The 24,533-nt window shown below is 67.8% G+C and overlaps 1 protein-coding gene across 13 annotated transcripts in view; it reads right to left on the bottom strand.

Moving 5' to 3' along the window:
- The window catches only part of ADGRB1 (adhesion G protein-coupled receptor B1), an 81,113-nt gene that overhangs the window by 10,881 nt on the left and 45,699 nt on the right, over positions 1 to 24,533 (bottom strand). For 6 of the 13 annotated variants that reach the window (XM_078441674.2, XM_078441668.2, XM_078441671.2 and 3 more), the window contains exons 18-25: positions 20,966 to 21,107; positions 13,640 to 13,743; positions 11,462 to 11,564; positions 10,651 to 10,801; positions 9,857 to 9,926; positions 8,357 to 8,423; positions 6,217 to 6,302; positions 242 to 409 (exon numbers count right to left, since the gene is read on the bottom strand). In XM_078441674.2, the coding sequence (XP_078297800.1) occupies positions 242 to 409; positions 6,217 to 6,302; positions 8,357 to 8,423; positions 9,857 to 9,926; positions 10,651 to 10,801; positions 11,462 to 11,564; positions 13,640 to 13,743; positions 20,966 to 21,107 (891 nt within the window). The remainder of the gene's footprint in view (positions 1 to 241; positions 410 to 6,216; positions 6,303 to 8,356; positions 8,424 to 9,856; positions 9,927 to 10,650; positions 10,802 to 11,461; positions 11,565 to 13,639; positions 13,744 to 20,965; positions 21,108 to 24,533) is intronic. The other 7 variants (XM_078441675.2, XM_078441676.2, XM_078441677.2 and 4 more) reach the window with 5 other exon arrangements.

Raw genomic sequence — 24,533 nt, 5'->3', positions numbered from 1 at the left:
AGGAACTCTCTGGAAGACCCGGGTTCCTAACTGTCCAGTAGGCCACAGGAGGGGAGGTGCACTGGAGGCAGGAGCTGGGGGGCTACAGGGTGGCCACTGGGGGGCGGTGTTTGGCCAGGCCTCTGAGCTCTGGACAGAGAGAAAGAGAACAAGAGAACTACTCCAGGAGGAGATGACAGACAGACAGGGCCACACAGGGGTGGGGGTGGGGACAGAGACGAGAACAGAGACCCACAGGCACCTCATCGTCTCGGCAGGCCCCGCTCCGCTGGTGCCCCCAGGAGCCCCCCACGGCGGCACTGCCCTCTGCAGCCTGGCACCTCCTGGTACCACTATGGGCCACGCTGTGGCCGCTCTGAGCCTGTCGCGTCTTCCGAACGGCGCAGTCACTCTTTCGTAGCCTCGGGGCCTGTCGTGAGGGCACCAGCAGTGGGGCTGGCTCGAATCCGTGTCTGGGAATTGTGCCCGACCCCACCCTCACCACTGTTACAACTTCCGGGGCTCTGCCCCCATGGGCAGGTGACTGCCTTGCAGGAGCTCCAAGGAGCCTCTGGGGCCATGGTCATTCCCACCAGGGGTGGGGGCTGGGGTCCAGGCCACCCGCTCCCCTCCTTACAGGACACCCTCATCAAAAGGATGAGGCAGGTGCAGGTGGGGCAGGAGAAGTGCAGGGGCCGCAGGAGTGAGGGGCATGAGGAGGGGAGACGGGTGAGGGGGCACGAGGAGGGGAGGCAGGGGTGAGGGGCACGAGGAGGGGAGGCAGGGGTGAGGGGCACGAGGAGGGGCCGCAGGGGTGAGGGGCACAAGGAGGGGAGGCAGGGGTGAGGGGCACGAGGAGGGGAGGCAGGGGTGAGGGGCACGAGGAGGGGCCGCAGGGGTGAGGGGCACGAGGAGGGGCCGCAGGGGTGAGGGGCACGAGGAGGGGAGGCAGGGGTGAGGGGCACGAGGAGGGGCTGCAGGGGTGAGGGGGCACGAGGAGGGGCGGCAGGGGTGAGGGGCACGAGGAGGGGCCGCAGGGGTGAGGGGCACGAGGAGGGGCCGCAGGGGTGAGGGGGCACGAGGAGGGGAGGCAGGGGTGAGGGGCACGAGGAGGGGAGGCAGGGGTGAGGGGCACGAGGAGGGAAGGGAGGGGTGAGGGGCACGAGGAGGGGAGGCAGGGGTGAGGGGCACGAGGAGGGGCCGCAGGGGTGAGGGGCACGAGGAGGGAAGGGAGGGGTGAGGGGCACGAGGAGGGGAGGCAGGGGTGAGGGGCACGAGGAGGGGCCGCAGGGGTGAGGGGCACGAGGAGGGGCCGCAGGGGTGAGGGGCACAAGGAGGGGAGGCAGGGGTGAGGGGCACAAGGAGGGGAGGCAGGGGTGAGGGGCACGAGGAGGGGAGGCAGGGGTGAGGGGCACGAGGAGGGGCCGCAGGGGTGAGGGGCACGAGGAGGGGCCGCAGGGGTGAGGGGCACGAGGAGGGGAGGCAGGGGTGAGGGGCACGAGGAGGGGCTGCAGGGGTGAGGGGGCACGAGGAGGGGAGGCAGGGGTGAGGGGCACGAGGAGGGGCCGCAGGGGTGAGGGGCACGAGGAGGGGCCGCAGGGGTGAGGGGGCACGAGGAGGGGAGGCAGGGGTGAGGGGCACGAGGAGGGGAGGCAGGGGTGAGGGGCACGAGGAGGGAAGGGAGGGGTGAGGGGCACGAGGAGGGGAGGCAGGGGTGAGGGGGCACGAGGAGGGGCGGCAGGGGTGAGGGGCACGAGGAGGGGAGGCAGGGGTGAGGGGCACGAGGAGGGGAGACGGGTGAGGGGCACGAGGAGGGGCCGCAGGGGGGAGGGGCACGAGGAGGGGCCGCAGGGGGGAGGGGCACGAGGAGGGAAGGGAGGGGTGAGGGGCACGAGGAGGGGCCGCAGGGGTGAGGGGGCACGAGGAGGGGGAGGCAGGGGTGAGGGGCACGAGGAGGGGAGGCAGGGGTGAGGGGCACGAGGAGGGAAGGGAGGGGTGAGGGGCACGAGGAGGGGAGGCAGGGGTGAGGGGGCACGAGGAGGGGCGGCAGGGGTGAGGGGCACGAGGAGGGGAGGCAGGGGTGAGGGGCACGAGGAGGGGAGACGGGTGAGGGGCACGAGGAGGGGCCGCAGGGGGGAGGGGCACGAGGAGGGGCCGCAGGGGGGAGGGGCACGAGGACCATCAGGCAGGGGCCAGGGCCACCAGGAAGCAGCTGGGGGCACGGGGGCTGTTGGGAGAGAGGCTGGGAGGACCTGGGGTCGGGGCTGGACCTTGCTCACCGGGCGGGGGCAGGAGCTCTCCCCAGAGGTGCACCCTCTCTGCCCTGCGGTGGGGAGCCTGCCACAGGCCCTGCCCGAGCCATCGTCCTCCTCTCTCCAGACCCGTCTGGGTGGCCTGCACAGAGGACAGGCCTGTCCCCTCCCTGTCTTCTTCCTCCTCCTTTCCCCTCCCCCTCCTCCCCCTCCCTGCTCCAGGACCCAGGTCCCCATGGCAGCCCCAGCCGCAGCCCCATTTCTTCTCCAGGAGAGCCCCCCGGCCAGCTGCCCAGTGGCTCGAGCCCGAGCCAGGAATCACCCCGAAGCCCCCACGCTTCTCTCCTGACCACTGCGTGGGCTTCAGACCTAGACCTCACAGACCCGCCTCCCCTCCCCTCCCAGGGTGGGGGACCTGCCGATCCCCGGCCCCCCTCCACCCCCGGGTGCTGAGGCCCCCAGCCGCGGTGCCCGTGCCCACGAGGGGTGCTCTGCCTGCACGAGGGGCACAACCTGAAAAAGTGGGCCCTGCAGGACTGTGCACACACTGCCCGGCTGTCCTTTTCCCTTCCCGGCTCTGAACCTCTGTGTCTCCACCGTGGCCGGCAGGGCTCCCTCGTCTCTCTCCTCCCTCCCAAAGCGGACCCTCTCTGGCCACCTTCGGAGCAGAAAGGCAGGGCAGAGCCCCTGGGGCGGGCAGAGGGGCAGTCTCATCCTGCTGTGAGCCATCTTCCCTCGGGCCGGAGCCCTGACATCTACAGCCCGAGGTGGCTGGCAGATGGCCCGGGCTTGGGGACCTGCCTTAGTGGCATCCCCGCAGCCCCGAGTTCTGCCGGGGCCGCGAGGAGGAGCCCGTGCGGGCCCGGGTGCGATCAGTGGGCAGGAGAGGGGCTGGCGGGGAGGCCCGCGGGCAGTGGTACCGTCTGACCCTTCAGAAGGTCAGATGCCCCTGATGCGGAGGAGGGGCGTGAGCCTGGCTCAGGGTGGGCCGGGCCACTGACCGGAACCTGCTGCGTGACCTAGCAGGGAATGTCCCCCAGGGCTCTTGTGACAGGCCCAGGATGGCACCCTCCACCCCGAAGAGACTGGCGTGTGAAGCAAACAGCGCGTATTCCCGGAGCCTCGTCCCTGCCTGGGCCTCCCAACTTGGTTTCTGCCTCAACGGATCCGTCCCGACCTGAACCCGGGTCCCCCCACGGCCAGGAGTGCCCCGCACACTCCCCCGTGCTCACTCACGGGACATCCCCCCACCCCCCGCACCCACCCACTCACGCACACGTGCGCTTACAACACCCAGCGCACAGCCCAGACCCCGGCACAGCCACACGCCGATGGCAGGCCGGTGCACAGTGTTCCGACGCTGACCCGGCCCCATCCCGTCCCTGGCCGCACGGAGGAGGGGAGCCTGCTGGCGAAGGGCCGGGTGGGGAGGATCCCCAGAGTGGATGGCAGAGGTGACAGAAAAAGCTTAAAACAAGCAAAATGTGACTCAGAGAGCAGAGCCGGGGACGGGGGGCACTGGTGAGGAGAGGCACTAACATGGCGTTACTGGCGGCTTCGGAGGCGGCGTCGGCCGCAGAGGGGACTCCCCACTCGGCACGTTTGAGGGCGCGCCCAAGGGGGGCCCCGGGCGGCCGACTGCAAGTGAAATGCAAAGGCCGAGACGAGAGCAGACACTGTTCTCACGGAACCGGGGCGGGGCAAAGCAGGCACACGGACCAGAGCAGTCCTGCCTGAGCCTTCCTAGGCCGGCCGGGGTCCCAGGAGTGGGCTGGGGGTCGGGGGACCGGGTCCCGGGTCCCGGGAGTGGGCTGGCTTGTCAGGGGGAGGGGGAACCGGATCCCAGAAATGGGCTGGTGGTGGAGGGGGGGGGGGACCTGGTCCCAGGAGTGGGCTGGCTGGTGGTAGGGGACCGGGTCCTGGAGGAGAATGGTGGGGGGGGGGCCCTGGTGCCGAGAGGGGCTGGGGGTGTGGGGACCAGGTCCTGGGAGTGGGCTGGCTGGTCGGGGGGAGGGGGCACCGGGTCCCAGAAATGAGCTGATTGGAGTGGGTACCAGGTCCCAGAAGTGGGCTGGCTGGGGGGGGGGGGGTGGGACCCGGTCCCAGGAGTGGGCTGGCTAGTGGTGGGGGACCGGGTCCTGGAGGGGAATGGTGGGGGGGGGCCCAGTCCGGGAGGGGCTGGGGGTGTGGGGGGACCGGGTCTGGCGGGTGGTGGGGTGGGCTGAGTCCAGGGTTGGGGTTGGGAGGCTGGGGGGGGACCGGTTCTGAAGGGTTGTGGGGGGGACCAGGTCTGGGAGGTGGTTAAGGGTGGGGGGAGGGCACCAGGTCTGACCAGGGGGGGGACCGGGGTAGGGGGTGGGGGCTGGGGTGGGGGACTGGGTCTGAGTCGGGTGTGGGATGGGCCCGGATGGCTCCGAGGGGAAGGAGGGTTGCCACAGGAAGTGGGTGCAGACTGGGTCCTGGGGTCAGAGGGTTTGGGATCCACGAGATAGATAACACAGGGTCCTGGGGGACGGCAGGGCCGGTCCTCGCACACGTCCGTGTTAAGCAGAGGGTGAAACGATGTACCCACGTTCGCACGAAGAACTCCCGGAGTGAGGCCACGGCCACTTCCCTCCGGTCCCCCGTATCTGCTCGGACCGTGCACTACCCCAGGCGGCTGCCCCAGCCGGGGAGCACGTGCTGTACCTGACCCCCACCAGTCAGCTACCTGGGCGGCACCCTCCCACAGGCCCTGTGTGTGCGCAGGTGTGCGTGCGTACGCGTGCGTGTGCACACGAGTGTGTGAGCGTGGGGAGGACTCCTGCTGCGGGGGGGAGGTCTCCGCGCAGCCGTGCGGGCACAGCCGGGAGTGCGTCCGCGCCAGGGCACCGGCTGCACGCCCAGGAAGGGGCCCCAGGAGGCAGGTAGCCCCACGGACAGACACCCTGGGCTCTGGCGGCTCAAACCCGCTCTCCCCGCCACTCGCCCCACTCGGCTGCAGGGAACGGAGCGGAACGAGGGAGCCCGCCCAGGGGCGACTGCAGAAGCCGGGAGCCGAGCCAGCGCCGCGTACCCATTGCTGCAGCGCTCCGACGGGTGTGCGGCCCTCGGCCGGCCAGGGATGCGCGTGGGGGACGGTGTGTCCTGAGGGCGGGCGGGGTGGGGCGTGCCAATCCCCACTTCCAGGGGATGAGGCCCAGGGAATGGGGGACCCAGACTCCCAGCCACCGCGGGCACTCCGGGCTCGTCGTCCACTTCCCCTAAAGCAGCGTTAGCGGCTTTCTAACCAGGACCAGAGAGGATGGTTTCCTGAAGCTTCTGTTCACTAGGGTTAGCAGGAGGAGCAGGAAGAGGAGGAGGGAGACAGAGACAGAGACAGAGACAGAGACGGACGACTGGCACGGAGGGAGGGAGTAGGCACTGGCGAGGGCAGAGGGATGCGCAGAGCGGCAGGCAGAGGTGAGGTGCGGAGGGCTCAGAGGGCTGGGGCAGGATGGAGTGAGGGGGTCAGTCTCAGCCAGTAGCTGCCCCCGTCCGTGACCTCAGGGCTCCCATCCCCTGGGGGGCGGCCGGGGCACACTCGGGACCAGCCTCCTGCAGAGCCACGTGCCCTGTGGCCAGACGCTGCCCTCTGGGCTCCGGCTCCCCAAGTAGGAGGAGCATCCTACCTGTCCCCTCCTCCCGTCGCTGAAGCCACCATGAGGATGGGCAGGTTGTATCCTCGCTCGGGGTCACCCAACCCCAGGGCAGGGAAGCGGGGGGCCAGGTGCACCCTTCCACCGTCCCTGTGGTCCCCGCGGGGGTAAGGTCTCCAAAAACAAGGGGCTTCACTGTTTCTGAGGACTAGACGGAGAAACTGAGGCACAGGGCAGGGCAGGGGCTGGCCGTGAGCCTTGCACAGGCCTCTGAGCCTCCTTGGTCCACCTGCTCTAGGGCCCGGGGGCAGCGGGTGGGCTCTGGGTCTTTGACTCAAGGTGGGTGAGGCGCCCGGGGCCAGCCCTACCCTGCCCGCTCCTTCAGCTTCTTGTCCGTGATGCCGTCTTTGGACACGAGCTTGTTGAACACGAGGATCCCGATGACCATGTTCACCTGCAGAGAGGAGCAGGGCGTGGGGGCGGGGCTCCTGGGGAGAGAGCGCCACCCAGCAGGCTCGCCAGCCCCGCCGGCCTGGCCACCTCCCCCCGGAGCAGCCATCAGGTGGGGTTCTCCCGCCACAGGGCTCCACCCAGGGCGAGGTGCCGCTGCTCAAGTCCCCCACGTGACCCTCCCACGTGACCTGCTCCCCAAGGATTTGGGAGCCCTGCCGGCAGGGGTGGACATGAGAAGGGGCCGGGCTGACCCAGCTGGGGCTCAGAGGGTGACGTGCGGGGCTCCCTCCAGAGGCTGGACCCCGGGCTGGCCTGCACTGGGCAGCCCGGAGGCCCATCTGCTGTCCCCACCGTGGTGGGCAGCGTTTGCCGAGCTGGGATGCCATCTGTCCAGAGGTCGCAGGTCAGGGATCAGGCTGGCTCTACACACAGGGTGCCTGCCCTGCTCAGACCACAGAAGGGACCTCGTGTGATCCAGCCGCCATCATGCTTGGGCGTGCCCTGTGCCCCCGCAGCCGCTCACCCCCCCCCCCCCCCCCACTCCTTGGATTCCTCCCACAACAGGGAGCTCAACCCTCGCTAGGGCCCAACCGGAGGGCCGTCTCGGGGACATCCTCCCCGTGCTGGGGCCACACTGCTCCTGCGCTGCCATGGTGCCCTTCCTGACCCCCTCCCGCCAGCCACCCGCACCCTACGAAGTGCTTCCTACTGTTATCGTCGCGTGAGCTACCACCTACGCGAAAGAGAAGCTGTCCCCAGGGTGCGCCCGTCGGCCCAGCCACGACCCTGGAGACCTTGGCCCCTTCTCCTGGGTGGGGAGGCTCCCAGCTCATTTCTGTGCTCCCCTGAAGGCCCTCCCCTTGGCTCCCACACAGCTGCCTGACAGCTGCGAGGACTGGCCCCAGACTGCTCGGATCTGGATATGGGGCGCCCCGACGCCCCGACGCCCCGACGCCCCTCGATCTGAGCGCTCATGACTCCACACACAGCAGCGGCCAGGCCCTGCCTTTCATCCCCGTCTGAACGGAAAGTTCCCGGGCTCCGGCACCGGGGCTGGAGGCATGTTTCGCGGGTGACCCCGTTTTCTGACAAGGCCAGGGGCAGAAGGGGCAGGACGGCCGCTGCCACCACCCTGCCTGTAGCGGGCTCTGTGCTGTCTCTACCTGTGTGTCCCCGTGTCACTGAAGGGGCCCTGGGCTGGGGTCCAGCCGTGCCCTCCGGACGCACCCTGGGAGGGGGCGTGGGGGATGGGGGCTCCTGCCTCCACCAGCTGAGCCTCCCATCCGTCCCGGGTCGCCTGTTTGTAAAACGGCGAGCCGGCCTGGCCTCTGAAGAGCGGCGTTGACATGCACAGCACGCAGCCCTCTCCCTTCAAGGAATAAAGGCGCCGGGACCCTCAGGCTAGGCCCGCTGGCCACCGCCTCCACCCTCACACGCGGGGCCTCCCCCGGGCCTGTGCCCAGGTGCCCCCACCAAGGCGGTGTGGCCCTGCGTGGAGAGGGCTGGGCTCGGGCAGGGCGGGCGGAGGCCCCCAGCCGTGCCCAGCTCCCCCTGCTCAGCCCTAACTTGGGGACAATAACCCTGTGTGCCACATGGCATGGTTTCACATCCGTCCCCAAAGGAGTGTGGGAAGTAGGAGCGAGGGAAAACAAGGAGGTGCTTCCTTCTCGAGAGGGTGACAGCTGGTGGCAGCAAGGGACAGGCCCCTGGCCCCCCAGCCTCAGGCTCTGCCGGCTCCTCTGCTCCTCGCCCAGGCCTAGCTGGCCCTCCCTGCTACCCCGTCAGCCACCTGCCCACTGTCCCCACTCGGCCAGTCGCCCACCCGGTGAACTCACACCGATCTCCTGGCAGGTACACGGCCGGTGCCCGATAATCACACATGCTGTGCTCACAGAAATAAACGGCCACTCGTGCAGCCCAGCCTCTGTACTCCTGCACCCCGAGGGCAGGGCAGGGGGACCGTGAACGCCATCCACCCCTTGGTGATCAAGGCGACCCAGAAAGGGCAACGCATACAGCCCACGGCCACCTGGGACGGCGGGGAGGGTTCAGTACCAGCACGACAGCGGCGGCCGGTCCCACGAAGGCATACAGCAGTCCCCCCTCCAGGGAGAGCCAGCAGCTGGGGAGGGAGACGGGCTGGTCAGTGGCCAGGCGTGGGCCCAGCCCCCGCCCCCCGGGAAGGCAGGTGAGACGCAGGGGAGCGGCAGAAGGAGCCGGGCGCTTAGCAAGCCCTCCTGTGTGCACGCCGCGCACTCACGCTGGCTTCCCAGCCCTCGGGGCCCCGGGCGGCACTGGCGGGCCCGGCTCACAGACGGAGAAGCGGGCGCAGGGCAGCGGCACGGCCGCTCGGACCCACACGGCACAGAGCCGGGCTGGCCAGGTAAGGGTGCCCTGACCGCCCCAGGCTGCCCCCCACTCTCCTCCTAGATCCTCTCCCCCCACCCCGCCCCGCCCCACGCCAGCCTCACACACAGACCCTTCTTCCCGACAGAATTCCAACATTCTGGGTCGGGCCCCTGGTCTGGCCTCCACCTGCCCACTCAGCCCAGGCCCCACAGCTGGGGGCACCCGGTGCTCTGCTCACACATCTGGCCTGGTCCTGCCTCATCGCACACATGGTCGCCAGCCCCGCCACCCACGGTGGCCCACGGGAGCCCCGAGCCCAGCGAAGACACTATTCTTCTGCGCCGTGGCCTCTGCCCTGAGCATTCCACCCCATGCTGTCAGACAAACTCCTCTTCATCCTTCAGAACCCCCACTTTAATGGCCTCACCCTCCCCTGATCCACCCCTGACCCTCTCAGCGCTGGGGACAGTGTCCATATTTACCTCCCGGCACTCACGCTACTGGGGTTTCCGGTAAACGGGTTTTCATGTCCACTGTCCCTGCTGCCCATGTGGGGCACTGCTTCAGGGCCCAGCCGTGGCCTGTTCCTCTCGGGCTCCACAGACAGCCAAGCCCATGCAGCCTGCATCAGTCCCTCCCCTTGCCTCTGGCTCCCTGTTCCTCCCCTGTGGCCTGTAGCCACAGCTCCCGGCCTTGGTTCCTCTACCCCAACCCTGGGAATCATCACACTGCTTTTAGGATAACCCCAAGCTTCCTGGCTTGGCATTCAAGGCCCCTGGACCTCGCCCAGCTGACCCTTCAGGGCCTCCCTGACTTCATCTGCAAAATAGGCCCCCTACCACCTGCCTTGCCCTGGAGCTATGCGCCACCCCTGTCACCACAGTCATGCAGAGGTGCATACGTGGGTACAGAGGGGAAAACAGGCCACCGGAGCTGTCCGAGGTACCTAAGGAGGAGGCGCAAAGCTCCAGTGGCCCTGAGCCTCATGTTTCTCCATCCTGCTGCCCAGTCCGGGAGGAGCTGGCTGATTAGGGGAAGCAGCCCCTCGAAGAGCCCAGCCTCCAGCCCCAGGGCCCCCACCCTCTCCCAGCCTTAGGTCTCTCCTCTGTGAGACGGGCACCCAGCCAGCTGTCACCTTCTAGGGCAGTGGGAGGGTCTGGGGGAGCCGAGCGGCCTCCACCCCATCCCCACCCTGCCCCGACTCACTAGTTCATGGTGCTGTACCCTTTGGCCTTGGTGAATCCCACAGAAATGGCCACGACCAGCGCAGGGAGCCCTGGGGAAGGACCAGAAAGAAAGGGAGTCGGTCCCCCCACCATCCGAGCCCCGTCCACCCTCTGCCTCCTTCCGGCCCCACGGGTGGGGTGAGGTGGGGCACAATGTGCCTCTGAAGCCCCTGAACGGGGGGGTGACACCTAGCATAAGAGAAGGGGACAGGAGGTGGACGGGGATGAGGGCCTATGGAACCGTGGTCGTGACAGCCAGGTCAGCAAACGACATACAGGACACCGAATCACACTTGAATTTCAAATAAAGAAGGAAATATTTTGGGGGCACCGAGGGACTCAGTTGGTTAAGCACCTGATTCTTGATTTCAGCTGAGGTCACGATCTCACGGTTCGTGGGGTCGAGCCCCGCATCAGGCTCTGTGCCGACAGCGTGGAGCCTGCTTGGGATTCTCTCTCTCCACCCCCCCTCTCTCTGCCCTGCCCCAGTCATGTGCACGCACACTCCCTTTCTCAAAATAAATGAATAAGCGTCAGAAAAATTTCCGAAAAGAAAACACGTTTAGTACGAGCGCATCCCAAATATTGAATGGGATGTACTTTAAAAATCAGTCGTTACCTGAAATTCAAATGAACTCGGTGTCACATTTTATCTGGCAACCCTGTGGAGGCCCAGGAGGACGAGGGCAGGGCAAGGGGGGAGGGGGAGGGGCTGCAGCAGGGCAGGCCCAGGGAGGGGCAGCCCCACCGCCCACCTGCCCCGGCACCGCTCACCCCAGCCCAGGCAGAGGAAACGCTTGCGGATGAGGCGGTTCCGGAGGCGGCCGGTCACGGCCATGTAGGACTGCCAGGCCTCGGTGAGCACCCAGCAGAAGGAGGACAGGAAGAAGAAGTGGAGGAAAGCGGCCACCAGAGTGCACACCACCTGGGCGGGGCAGGCGGGCAGGTTAGGCCGGGCAGGTGCCCACTCACCTGTTCCCTGCCCGCCCCGAGTGAGGCTGACAGAAGCTCAGCGTCTGCAGCAGCAATGAGGTCAAATCCCCAGGCACGAAGCCACCGAGGGGTCCCCCGGTCCACTGCCTGTAGGAGGGCTGCTGATCGGCTAGCCGCCCCCCCCCCCACCCCCCAGGAGTGCTTGTGTCACCCGGGCCACAAACTGCCGGGGACAGAGCCCCCTCTCCCTCCATCTTTCCCGACTACCCAGAGATACACCCAACGCCGGCGGGAACCCGCTCAAGGGCTCTGGGTTCAGTCCACCTGTTCAGCAGGTGGTGAACCCGACACCCAGGGAGGACAAGTCACCCTCAAGCCCACATGGCACAGACAAGATCAGACGGTCTGGGCCCCAGTGGTGGGCCAGGGCCAGGCTCCTTGAACCGGCTCATCTCAGAGCGCCAGTCCGGCTGGAGACTCCAGACATCGGGTCCTGGCCAGATGACAGCTGCAGTCGGACGAGAACGGGGCACTGTGTGTGGCCCTACGCTCTCCTCCCCGAGCTTCCTTGGGATCCTTTTGGGGGGCATCACCGTCACCCCGTCCCACCTGGGCACGCTGGGGTGTGCACGGTAGGGCAGAGGTCACCTACCTTATTGCGGGTCTGGGTCTGCCCGATGAGGATGAGGGCGTTGGAGGAGATGATGGAAAAGCAGAAGTTGATGAGGATCACAGACCGCTCTGAGCGGATGTACCTGCGGGAGACAGTGTGTCAGTGCCCCACGGGGCCTCATCTTCACAGGAACTGGGGTCCTGTGGATGTACCAAGACCAGGGCACCGCCTCCTCCCTGCAGACCTTGCTGCGGCCACTGTCACCACCACCGCCCTACCCTTCCTGTCGACTGCACACTAAATTCCAGCATGCAGTCAGGTGCCAGGGAGGGTTGTGGGGAGACCCTGAGCGCAGTTGACCGTTCCCGCTGGGGACGGCTTATCCTTAGAGTTGCTTCCCCTTTTTGCGTCAGACCTTCTCCCTGTCACCGGATCCCTTGGACACAGATCATTTCTGGGCTCTCAGTCTCTGCCTGCTCCTGGTTTTCAACCTAGCTTTCCCCCTGTCCCACTAGCCCTTCCCACCCCGTTTGATCCCGACTCCGAGGCCAGAAGACAAAATGGTTCCGAGCGGGGGCTGCAGTGGCTTAGCTATACTCCAGCTGTGCAACACTGGGCAAGTGGCCCAACCCCTCTGTGCCTCCGTCTTTCCATCCGTGAGACTGGTGGAGGGAACGGGATCTGCTGCCCAGGACGGTGACTGAGATTCAAGGGGCAGGATACAGAAAGCATTAGCCCCCATCACTTTTTCTCCCATTTTCCAGGGCAGCCAGCCTCCCAGTGGCCTTGGGGGCTGAGATCCAGGCAGGTGGTGAGCAGAGGGTACAGGGCTGCCCCTCAGGGGCCATGATGCGGTCTGATGTGGTGTGTGACCTTGGGGGGGGGTCACTTTCCAAGGGGTTGGGGTCCTGACTGCGGCTCACAGGGGCAGTGACTCAGCCAGCAGAGCTCAGAAAGGAGGCGCTTTGAAAACCTTCAACAAAACCCTCAGAACTGCAGCAGGCAGGGACGGAGGGCGGGAGCTGTCCCAAGCCTCCTTTCCCAGAAGTCTCTGGAAACCAAGGCCTCAGGGGAGGGGCTGGCCCAGTGGGCCAAGCACGCCCACGGGGATTGGGACAGATGGTCTGAGGAGGGGCTGAGTGGGAGGAGCACTGGGTGCTGGTTAGATGCCGGGGGTTTGGTGGTTCAGTGCTCCTGCCCTAGGGGAGGGTGGGGGGGGGGGTTCGGGGAAACAGGCCCACCCTCCCCCGCCTACACGACACATCGATCTCTCCTTGTTGGCCTCAGGGTTCGACATCAGTTCTGCTGCCCATGGAGCCAGACACCAAGAGGCAGCTGCAGGGCTATGGGGTGGGTGACCTTGACTCATACTCCCAGTCCGAAACCTCAGTGGGGCTCACAGCAGGGCTCTGGGGGCAGGGAGGTGAGAGCTGCCCGCAGGCGCCCCCGTGCCCACACACACTCATGCTCGTCTGTGGCCCGCGCCTGCGCATACGTGTCCCTTATCCCAGGACTGGGGACGGCTAGGGACTGCTGCCTTTCCCCCACCCTGCCTGGCAGGGGGAGCAGTCCAGGGGTCCTGTGACGAGGCCCTGCGGCCCGGGCAAAGGGAGTGAGGGGCAGAGAGGCCAGTGGAGGCTCTTGCCCTGAGACCTGACCCCGGGCTCAGAGAAGACCTCGCACGCCCGTGCGGCAGGACACAGAGTTTGGGGGCTGCGGGGTCCCAGGGCAGGGCGCTTGGCTGGGGAGTAGGCTGGCTGGCATCTGCCGGGGGGGGGCATTCCGAGGGCAGGAGGACGCGCGGCCACCTTCTGTGTGCAGCAGCGTGGGCACAGCAGAGGGCAGGAGAAAAGGGTGACCGGTCGATCCCCGACCGACACCTGCCCCACCTCTCCAGTGCTACCCGGCATCCAGGCAGCGGCCCTCAGGGAGCCCGTGGGGACTGTCGGGGAGGGAGGGGGACAGAGGGAGGAGGGTGGTGGCAGAGGTGCGGTTGGGGTGCGGTCCATCTGTGATGGCGGTGGGCAGGGGGAGACAGGGGCGGGGTGGTGACGACAGAGGGGACGGTACCGCCGACTGGGAAGGGGGCTCTGGACCAGCCTGTCCCCGTGGCCGCCCTCCAAGAAGAAGGGACAAGACTTGACCCCGGCCGCAGGGTTCCTGGGGCCCACGGGGGCCGGCCCCCCACCCCGGCCCCTGCCCGCGCTCAGGCAGCACCTCCACACGGAGACGTAGATGATGATCAGCATGAGCAGGGTGAGGGACGACACGCCACAGCCCACGATGAGCGTCACCGATGGCACGGTCCCCTTGTCCATGTTCTGAGGGTTCCAGGGCGGGAGAAAGCGGAGTGAGGGCCCGGCCTCGTGGGCGCTCTGTGGCCCTGAAGGCTGGGGGGCGGGGGTGCCAGGGTGGAGCCTTCCCTCTGCACCCCCAGCACTCCCCACCCCCCCACCCCCGTGCTGCCCCTACCCCTGGCCTGGGCAGTCCCGTGAGGGGCTTCTCCTCTCTTGCTGGAGGCGGGGCCTTCGCTGGCGTAGGTACAGTCACCTGCTGATGAAGCCTTTGCCTACACTTCACAGACCTCCCGCCCCCACCCGATTCCAGAGGAGGCTCTCCCCGTGTCACAGGCAGGTCACAGGCCCCCCCCCCCCCCCCGCCGCCCCGCCCCAGACAGCTCTCCCAGCCAGCATGCCTCTGGAAGGCCAGCCGACAGCAGAACGCGGGGCTCCCTGCGCCGGCCCCTTGGCTCCCGCTGCATCCGACCGGCATCCGACTGGCACCTCCAGCCTCCACTGCCTCGAACCCCGTTCCCTCCGCCGACACCGCTGCCCCGCAGCCCCTCCAGGCGCCCCGGCTTTACGCTCTTCCCTCGACGTCCCTTCTGCTCTGCCACGTCCCTGTGTTTCACCTACCGTGCTTGGTCCGCTGATCTGCACCCCCACCCCTGCCCTGGCCTGGCCCCCACAGCTCTTCTCCAAGTGGTAGCCAGAGAATTTTGTAAAATGCCATTAGAGGCCACGTCCCTGCCCCGCTCAGAATGCCCCCTGCCCCGCTGGAAGTGCTCCCTGCCTTGCTCACAGTGCTCCCCTGCCCCGCTGGAAGTGCTCCCTGCCCCACTTAGAGTGCTCTCCTGTCGTGCTCAGAGTGCTCCCTGCCCCGCTCATAGTGCTCCCCTGCCCTGCTTACAGGGCTCCCTACCCCCCTTGGAGTGCCCCCTGCCCCACTCAGAATGCTCCCCTGCCCTGCTCAGAGTGCTCGCCTGCCCAGCTCACAGTGCTCCGTGCCCCGCTCAGACTGCTCCCCTGCCCCACTCAGAGTGCTCCCCTGCACTGCTTACAGCACTCTGTGCCCCACTTGGAGTGCCCCCTGCCCCCCTCAGAATGCTCCCTGCCCCCCTCAGAATGCTTCCCTCCCCCACTCAGAGTGCTCCCCTGCCCTGATTACAGTGCTCCCTGCCCCAGAGTACCCCCTGCCCCACTCAGAATGCTCCCTGCCCCACTCAGAATGCTCCCTGCCCCGCTCAGAGTGCTCCCCTGCCCTGCTCACAGCATTCCCTGCCCCACTCAGAGTGCTCCCCTCCCCCACTCAGAGTGCTCCCCTGCCCTGATCACAATGCTCCCTGCCCCACTCAGAGTACCCCCTGCCCCACTCAGAATGCTCCCTGCCCCACTCAGAATGCTCCCCTCCCCCACTCAGAGTGCTCCCTGCCCCACTCAGAGTACCCCCTGCCCCACTCAGAGTGCTCCCCTGCCCCGCTCAGAGTGCTCCCACGCCCCGCTCAGAGTGCTCCCCTGCCCCGCTCAGAATGCTCCCCCGCCCCGCTCAGAGTGCTCCCCCGCCCCGCTCAGAGTGCTCCCCCGCCCCGCTCAGAGTGCTCTCCTGCCTTGCTCAGAATGCTCCCCTGCCCCGCTCAGAGTGCTCCCCCGCCCCGCTCAGAATGCTCCCCTGCCCCGCTCAGAGTGCTCCCCTGCCCCGCTCAGAGTGCTCTCCTGCCTTGCTCAGAATGCTCCCCTGCCCCGCTCAGAGTGCTCCCCCGCCCCGCTCAGAATGCTCCCCTGCCCCGCTCAGAGTGCTCCCCTGCCCGCTCAGAGTGCTCCCTACCCACGCCCCACCCCCAAACTGTGAATGCTCCCAAGGCCACTGGGCCTAGCCCTGCCCACCTTCTGCCTCCGCCTCATGAGACTGCCCCGTCACCTGGCTGCCTCCTTGTTCCCACCTCAGAGCTTTTGCACCAGACGGTCCCTCTGCCCAGAACACCCTTGCCAGTATGTCGGGGGTGGTGCCTCTGGTGCCTCTCAGAGGGGCCTCAGGCTGGAAAACAGACCCAGTTTCTCCCCCCCACGTAGCTCAGCGCAGCCCTGAGCGCCTAGCCGGTCCGTGCTTACGCACGCACCACGTGTTCGCCCCGCCCCCCGCGTGACTGCCGGCCCACACGTCCACGTCAAGGGCCACGCCGAGCCCCAGCGGGCAGGGCACCCTGCTAAGCGGCATGCTGGCACGTGGCAGGGGGACGGCACGCTTGTTGAGCACTGACCGCGGCTCCTCGGCGGGAGGGACCCAAGAGGATGGTCTCTGCGGCCCTCCCCGGCCCGCTGCCTCTGGGCTTGAGGGGGAGCGGGTGTGCTGGGGACATGATCAGGAAAGCATGGCTGGGGGACAAGGGGCTGCTTAGGGGCCCCCACCCTAAGGGGGACACTCCTATCCCTGCTCCAGTCTGACTCGGCCGACACCGTTCAGGGCAGCTCTCAGACCCCGGCTGAGCCCGGCGCCCTGCACCGGGCCTCTCCCACTCCGCTGGCTCCTGAAGGCCCAGCCCCGCAGTTTTGCCCTCAGATGGTGCCTCCCGCCTTCCTCAGGCACCTAGAGTCGGAGCCCCCGGACAGGGCACCCACACCCACCCGACAGCGTGGGGTCCGCCCACGTGCGTGCTGTTCCTGCGGCCTGGACGGCCCTTCCCCACACTGGAAACACCACTTCCCGCCCCCCAGGCCCTTCAGTTCCGGCCTGGGTCCCACTGCTGGGGGAGGCTGGCTGTCCCTGCAGCCGGTGTCCTCATGTTCCTGAGCCCCCTTGGGCCAGGCCCGGCCCGGACGCTCAGTCGATGAGGCCGGCTGGGTGAACGGACACGGGAAGGCAGGCTCCAGGAAGATGAGGAAAGTCGTCCAAGGTCAGCCAAGCGGCCAGCAGTCCCTGGAGGCATGACCCAGGGTGCAGCTCCCACACAAACTCGTGTGTCCACACAGGGAGGTGGAGAACCCCAGGGAGGCGGGGGCTCGAGGCCACGGCCCGCACCCTTGAACTTGCCAGGTAACCCCGAAGGCCGGCTGGCCACGCAAGTCACGGGTGGCCAAGCAAGTGGCTCGCACCCGCTCCGTGGCCGGCTGCGGCCCCGACCTCCGTGGCCATCTGCCTCCATCTGCCCTCATTAGGCCTGGCAGCCACGTGCCCGCCCACTCCCTCCCCCTCCACCTGGCTCATCCGTCACTCCTGACAGCCCCGGCCCCGCAGGTTCTAGACGACGTGGGGAAGAGAAGGGGACAGGATGAGTGGGCAGGGGTCCCAGGGAACTCTAGCTCTTGTTGGGGGTTGGGGGGCCAGATTAGAAGTCTCCAGGGCAAGAGATTGGCTCCGACCCACACACAGAGAGACAAAAGGTAGAAGCCAGCCGGCCTCCTGCTGGAGACAGGCTCCCTAGCCAAGTTCGGTGCCACCCCAGGGCCTTTGCACATGCTCCTCTCACCGCCCAGTGCTCTTCCTCTGACCTTCACAGGGCTGGCTCTTCCCTCAGCTTAGATATCACCACCTCACAGAGACCCTCACTGAACACGGAGTCTGAGCCAGCCCCTTATCTCTCTGCCCCCTCATCTCCTTTTGAGACTTTCCAGGGTCCCGGCCCTCCCCCTACCCAGGGGCTCTCTCTTTTGTCGTCTATGTGGTTACGGTGATCTCTACCACACCAGCTCCCTGCTTTCAATCTTCTCCCCGACCGTGTGCACATCTGATGCATCCTAAACACAGATTTCCTCCTTCCGGCACCACCAGGGCTCACAGCTCCCACGTAAACGAGTCCTTGTGCCACCACAGCCTAATTCCTGCCCCACTGAGGCTCGACCCCAGTCACAGGCTGAGCCCTGACCCTGGTGAGGCTAGGAACACGGTTTCAGGCACATCACAGACACACCGCCGGCAACAACCGTGCTTTCTAGAAGCCCGTACTTGCCAGGCCACGCTGAGTGCTGTGAGTATCTCACGGAGCTCGGTCCCCGCTGCAGCTCGGAGGCAGACAGCATCGCCCCCTCACAGATGTGACTCAGAGCAGTTACTCAACCTTCCAGCGGTCAGCGGCACGGCTGGCATCTGACATTCTGCTTCCACACAGAGCTCGGGCGGGAGTGGGGGACACCTGGGCCCTGTCTCCCTTCCCTCCTTGCCCTGGCCCGGGATCTCATCTGTCCCTGGCTCCTGGGGTGTGATCACAGCACCCCATCCATACCATCATCTCTCGGCCCCGGCTCTGGACTCTGGTCCCTTGTGGCCACTCCATACCGCAGGATTCCCGGCACGTCCACCTGCTCAGACCCGGATCCCCACGCCTGCCCAACCCCATCCCGCCCCAGCCCAGCCCAGCCCACCTCTGCCACCACCCCACCTGCCAGCTGGGCTCTTGTGCCGCCACTCCTGCTGGGATCCCTCCAAGACACCAATCCCACACCGTTCTCCAGCCCCCCCCCACAGCCCCCCCCCGGCTCCCCACTGCCCTCAGGACGCAGCCCCAGCTCGCCCCAGCCCCGGCCTTGCCACGGCGCCCGCACCCCTGCCCTCTGAGCCCCACCTTGTCTCCTGCTTGCTTTCTGCCGTCCTCACTTTGCCCGGGACGACTGTCACTCCTCTCCTCTAAGCTCAGCTGCTGAACTCCTGCTCACCCCTCAGGGCCCCACTCCAAACCTCCTCTTCATGTGCGCCTCCCGAACCACCCCCCCCCCCCAGGAGGGAAGGAGGCTGCTGCCGTGTCCCCCGCCTGTCTGAACACACATCCGTCCCCCGCATCGGACCCCGTGCTCCTCCAGGACGGGACTAGACCTGGCACGGGCCGCACCCCAGGCACTCACAGGGCTCGGACGGGCTGATGGGGTGCACGGCAGCTCAGTCCCTCCCGCTCGGGATCTCTGGGGTCACCCCTCGCTGGGGCCAGAGCCGGCCGGGAAAGGAGAGGGAGACGCTGGCAGGCGAGCACGGGGTGGGGGTAGAGCCCACCCCAGCTCTTCTGGCGCTCTGACTCGGAGCTCACCCCATGCCCTTGAGGGGGTCACACGATCAGGCAGAGCCAACTCTGGCACCGTCTTACAGATGAGGAAACCGAGGCTCGCCGTGGCCAGGCAGCTTGCCCTCGGTCCCGCGGCCAGTGGGGGAGAGCTCCTGTACCTTCCGCCTCAACTCCTTTCAGGGGGACGGGGACGGGGTCCCACCTTTACAAGCACACAGACACGCTGGGTCCGCAGCTGCCGACCCCCCTGGCAAACAAAACCTCAAACTGTTCACAGACCGAGACTCTGTGCTCCCGTCCGCCCGCCCCGGCACAGAGGCCTCCAGACGCTTGCCCCTGGAGGCACCCGGCGCAGGTCGGTGTTCCGGGACAAGTCCGGGACACCAAGGCCTCCGCTCCTGGTTTCACGGCACCACCGCCCACCCCTCACTGGAGCTCGGCCCCCGGCCCGGACACCGCCTTTCTGTGGGAGGCTCTGTCTGCAGCACACGGGGGCCCTCCCACGCTGCAGACCCTGGTGGAGGAGACACCCCCCCCCCCCATCAACCGGTCGCCCCCTCACAGTCACCCTGAGTAACACACGGCCACTTCCGTTCTATAGGAGGGGAAACAGCGGCTCCGAGGGGTGGAAGGCCATGCCAGAGTCACTGTGTGTCAGGGCCAAGCCAGGGTTTCAACACTAACTCCAGGCACGCATCCCACTCCGGAACCCTCCCCTGCCCCGTGCCTTCCTCCTCGTGCTCCGGAGAACGAGCAGCCACCCGGGGGTCCTGTTTGCTCTGGCCTCGCAGGGGACTCAGAAAGCCCCCAGCCCCACTGGTGACAGAAGAGGCCTGCTGCTTTAGCGCTGACGACTACCTATGCAGACAGTCACCTCTTCCAGGGAGCCCCCAGGGTGGCCCTGGCTCCTGCCTTCAGGACCCTGGCCCAGAATCAGCAACACCAACAGCCCTGTCACAGGGACAGCCGGATGGGGGAGGGTACACTGAGGTCAGGCCCAAAAACAGAGACCCCCCCCGTCCAGCTAGACTTGCCCCAGGACCTAGGGCCTTCCCCAGAAAGGCTGTAGACCCTGAGGGCACGCTCCCCAGGCCTCAGTTTCCCTGCCTGTTAATGGAAGGTTTACGGCAATGACCTCTAAGGTCCTGTCCAGCTCCATCCCCATCAGGGACCCTTGGCTGACAACGTCACTCTCCGTACCCACGTCCCACTGGACAAAGGGGGTGGTGGGCAGAACATTCCCAGAAAGGCCTGGAGCTATTTTCCACACGGAACCCAGGGGTTCCTGAGGGCAGATCTGTGATACCCCCATCCGACGAGGGCCTGCTACCCCAAACACCCAGGAAAGCCCGGTCCCCCCTCCCCACGGTCCGTCCTCCACATCTGCTGCTCAGTGATCCTTCCCCACCGGGCCTGGACCCAGGGTCTCTGTGGGCAAAGACCCCAGCCTCTTCCCTCCTCGGGGGACCCAGTGGCTGGGGGGGCTTCCTGGGACCCCGTGAATGGAGCCCGGCACTGGGCAAGACGGCCCATCAGCTCCAGTGGGCCAAGCCCAGCACCCAGGGCTCCAGCCTGGGAGCTGGCCCCAGATGCCGTCGCCATAGAAACCGGCAGCCCCCACAAGAATCATGGGAACAAAAGGGAGGCCCCTGAGATGATGGGGCCTTCCCCAGGAGGGCTGGGGACCGGGGCCAGACCCAGCACCCTCAGGCACTCCAGGACTCCTACCTGGGGACACGGCTGCCTCCAGAGGCCAGGGTCTACTTGGGGAGGTTGGGGAAGGTCTCCCATTTAGGTGGCAGCTCCTCCCTCTCCCAGGCGGGCCAGGACCCTGCCCCCCAGCTGAGGAGGACGCCGACCAGGTGAAGGGGGACGCCAGCTCCGCCAGGCCAAGCCTTCCCCCACCCGCCCGGCCCCCAAAAGCCTGGGCCCAGCCTGCCCGGCTCCCCGAAGGGTCGGTTCCCTCCAAGGTCCCAAGCCCCCAAGGAGAGTGGGGGAGACTCACCCATCAGTCACTGGGGGGGGGGGGGAGGGGAGGGGTGCCCAGCCCCTCCCCGGCCAGTCCCCAACTCCACACCGCCACCCACCCGGCTCCCACCCACCCGCCGTCTCCAGAGGCCGGCCCCCGGCCAGGCCGCGGGGGGCGGCCGGGCGCACGGCCCCGGGCAGGGATGAGTCCGGCCCCTTCCGCGCCAGTCCTGCGCCGGAAGCGCCCGCCCCGCGCCCCCCGCGCCCCCCGCGCCCGTCGCCCCCGCGCGGCCCGGCCGGGGTCTCACCGCGTCGGCGCTGAGCTGGGCTAAGATGGCGAAGGTGGAGAGCCGGTCACAGAGGCAGCGCGTCCGGAGGGCGTCGAGGGGCACCGTGCGGCAGCCGCGCCACGACCAGGGCCCGAGCTGCGGGGGGGCGGGGGAGGAGGGCCTGGGGGGGGGGGCGGGACACACGGGGAGGGGGGGACAGGGGCGGCGTGAGCGGCGGGCGGCCGGCGGCCCGGCCCCCTGTCCCCGCCGGCCCGCGCCCGCACCTGCGCCCGCAGCCGCGCGCCCGCCCCGCCGCCGGCCCCCGGAGCCCCGCGCCCCATGGCCGCCGCCGAGCCACGGGAGAGCGAGTCGCGGGAGCGCGGGGCGCCGGGCCCTGGCCCCGCGCCCGGAGAGCGCCCCGCCCGCCGCGCCCCCAGCGCCGGAGCCGAGCCGAGCCGGAGCCGGAGCCGGAGCCGAGCCCGAGCCGGACCCGGAGCCCGAGCCGGAACCGGAGCCCGAGCCGGAGCCGGAGCCGGAGCCCGAGCCGGAGCCGAGCCCGAGCCGAGCCCGAGCCGAGCCGGGGGCGGCGGGCGGGGCGGGGGCGCGCCGGGAGGGGTGCCGGGGCCGCCCCCGCTACTCCGCCCCCGGAGCCCGGCGCGGCGCTGGTGACCTTGGGACCGCCCCCGCCCCCGCATCCACCTCCGCCGGGCTGGTCGCCCCCCGGTGTGCGCCGCCCGAGGCCTGGGACAGAACAGCCTTCCCCGCTGTCTAGAGGCCCCTCGTTGCGCCTTGCCATTTAAACACGGGGACTGAAGGACTCTGCGCACCGGTCGCTGTGGATGCGAGTCCCCCACCCTTCAAGGCCGGCCCGCGGGTCCGGGAACTTAGGAGCCTCCGGCCGGCACACCTGGTCCTGGGCTGGGCCTGCCTTCCCTCTGCCTGCCGGCCGCCCGGCAGAAGGCGCCCATGGGGCGCGGGCCCCGGGTTGGGGAAGGGGGGCTCCGGGAGGCCTGAGGGGGCCAGACTGCAACTCGGCACTTGAGGCCCCACAAAGCTGCGCGTGCCCTGCCTCTGAAGCCGGAGCCGCAAAAGGCCTGCCCTCTCCCCAAGTAACTCGGGCCCGTGCCTGCCCCCAGGACTTTCGGGGAACATTCTAGGTCTCCGCAGCGAGGGTCTTCCCAAGGCCCGCCCCGGAGTCCCGCTTCAGCTTCACTTCCTCGGAGCCGGAAAAGAGCCACCGAATGCCTCCAGGACCTTCCGCTCGCCTGCTTCCCCCCCACCAGCCAGCTCTCCTGTGTGCGGGGCAGGCTGGGGGCCGAGCCGCTCCCTGCCCAGTGCTCCCCACAGGAACCCTGACCACGCGCGCGTGCACGCACAGACACTCACACACACCCCCCGAGTGCCACTCTGCTAGCTGTGTCCTAGCTGTGTCACCTCGGGAAGGTTCCCGTTCTCAGCCCTAGCTCGCTCCCTCAGCTCTAAAACCGGGGGGCAGGACAGCCCAGAGGGTGAACACTCTTGAGGCGCCCGGCACAGGGCTGGCGTCTGCAGGGGTGCTCAGGCTCCGGAGCTGCAGGTACCGGAGAGCCCAGAGTCTGTGGAATTGGAGATGTTACACAACCCCCTTCCAGAGCTTCAGGCCCAGGGGAGAAGGGATATATACTCGGAGCTGGGCCGGAAGCCAGGGCCTGGGCCTTTGTCCGTTCTCCTCCCTGGGGGGTCGGGGAGGACACGCCCCCTTTGTACCCCGGAGGAAAACTGAGGCCGGAGGGGGCTAGGCCCAGGAGCCAGCCCTAGGCTCTGCGGGCTGCATTGCCCCGGGAGTGCCCCCCACCCCCAACCCTGTGCTCCAGCCAGGCTGCTCAGTCTCTGAGTTCAGTGAGAAAAGAGGACGCCCCCAAGGGTTGGGGCCCTCCATAAAATAAACGCAGGAGTAGCCATTAGCCCCGGGGGAGCGTGGCGGGGGGGGGGGGGGGGCAAAAATCAAAGCCTACTGAGGCTACGGCAGACACCTCTCCTCTTCCTCCCGAGAGGGAAAGACCCCTCACCGCAAACGAGAACCGACGACGCACGATGGAAGGAATGCCGAGGGAGTCCCGGGGCTCCCAGTGACACCCCAGGTCCAGCCTGGTCCTCCCCACACCATTGGCCAGAGGTTTGTCAGGGCCTCGCTGGGGTGCCCTGGTGCACCCCACGCCCCCCCTGCATCCCCCAGCACCGCGCAGGGCCAGGGCTACGGGGCGCGAGGCCCTGGCTGACCCCAGCCTCTGCTCCCGCCGTGTGTCCCCGCTCCTAGCAGGAGCGGCCTGTTCTCACGCCCGGGGCTGCGTGCGTAGCTACAGCCTTGCAAGCGCCAGCCACTGACCAGACCCCGAGACGGCCGACGGCACAGGCAACGCGCTCCGAGAGAGAGTCCTGCAGGCCGTTCCTGTCTGGAGACGGAGCCCGACTGCTTGTCCGTGACATTAGCCCGGCAGCTGTTCGGAAGAGCAGGCGTCTGTGGCCGGCCTCCCGAGCTCGGGTCACGGCTGTGCTTCTCACGATTCAGGCCCGGACACGGCCTCTGCTCTCGTGCACCGAGCAGAGTCGGGCAGGGGGGTGGGGGTGGGGGAGAGACCTGGAACCCAGCTCTCTGCCTGGGAGGACCAGGCGGGGACAGCTCCCTGAGGCCTGGGGTGAGAGGAGTCGGGCTGGCTGGGGCCGGCAGCCTGGCAGGTTCCCAGCCGGTGCTGGAGAGTCTGCAGGGCGCCAGGCTGATGATAGCTGCAGGCCACCTCCTGGGAGAATGGCCTCGAAGGGCTCCTGATGAGGACGCTAATTAGCTTATCGGCCTCTCAGAGGAGGGGGTGAGGGGCCGCTGCCCACTTTGCCTGCCCGGCAGCCTCGGGCCACGGAGGGCACAAGAAAACACCCACGCCCGCTTCAGAGAGCCTCCCTTCGGGCTGCCAGTCCAGGAGGCCGGCAGCTGGTGGCGGATCCGGAAGGCGCCGGACCTGGAACCAGGGGGCCGGGGCTCATCCAGACCCCGCAGGGCCACGGGGCACGCTCCCTCGGCTGCGCCTCTCCCCGGCTCCGGCAGGCCCCCGTGGCCTGTATCAGGCTTGGGCTCCTGACATGCAGCACAGGGACAGGGACCGTCTTCCGGCTCCCTCTCACACATGGATAATAACCGCGCCCTGTGCGTTTTATTTTAAGCTTTGCAGTAACCCTCAGCTCCGCTGTGTAGATATAGAAGCTGAAGCCCAGAGTAGAGAGAGAGCTGGCCCGCCCAAGGCCCCAGCCCAGGCCAGGGAAAGAGGTTGCTCCGATGGTCAGCCAAGCCTGCCGTGCTGCCCTTCACACCAGCCAAGGACTGACATCGAGCAAGACAGGTGGCTGGGTGGCCCCTGACCCGAGCACCCCATCGGCATCCTAGGCACCCCCCGACCTGGGAAAGGCCAGGGAGTTCTCGGCGCTTCTGGCGGCAAAACCTCTAGGAGGCATCTTCTTATACCTCAACATCTGGGAGCTCTTGCCACACGCGACCGGAATCCTTCCTGCCTCGGGGACACCTGCTCCCATCTCTGCAACACGGGCGGGTCATTGCCTCCTCCTGCGCAGAGCGACC

The sequence above is a fragment of the Panthera onca genome, chromosome F2 (genome assembly GCF_046562875.1).
Source record: "Panthera onca isolate mPanOnc1 chromosome F2, mPanOnc1 haplotype 2, whole genome shotgun sequence".
Classification (NCBI taxonomy): Eukaryota; Metazoa; Chordata; class Mammalia; order Carnivora; family Felidae; genus Panthera; species Panthera onca.
Note: the sequence above shows the minus strand (reverse complement) of the source record. Positions and strands in the feature narration are given on the sequence as shown.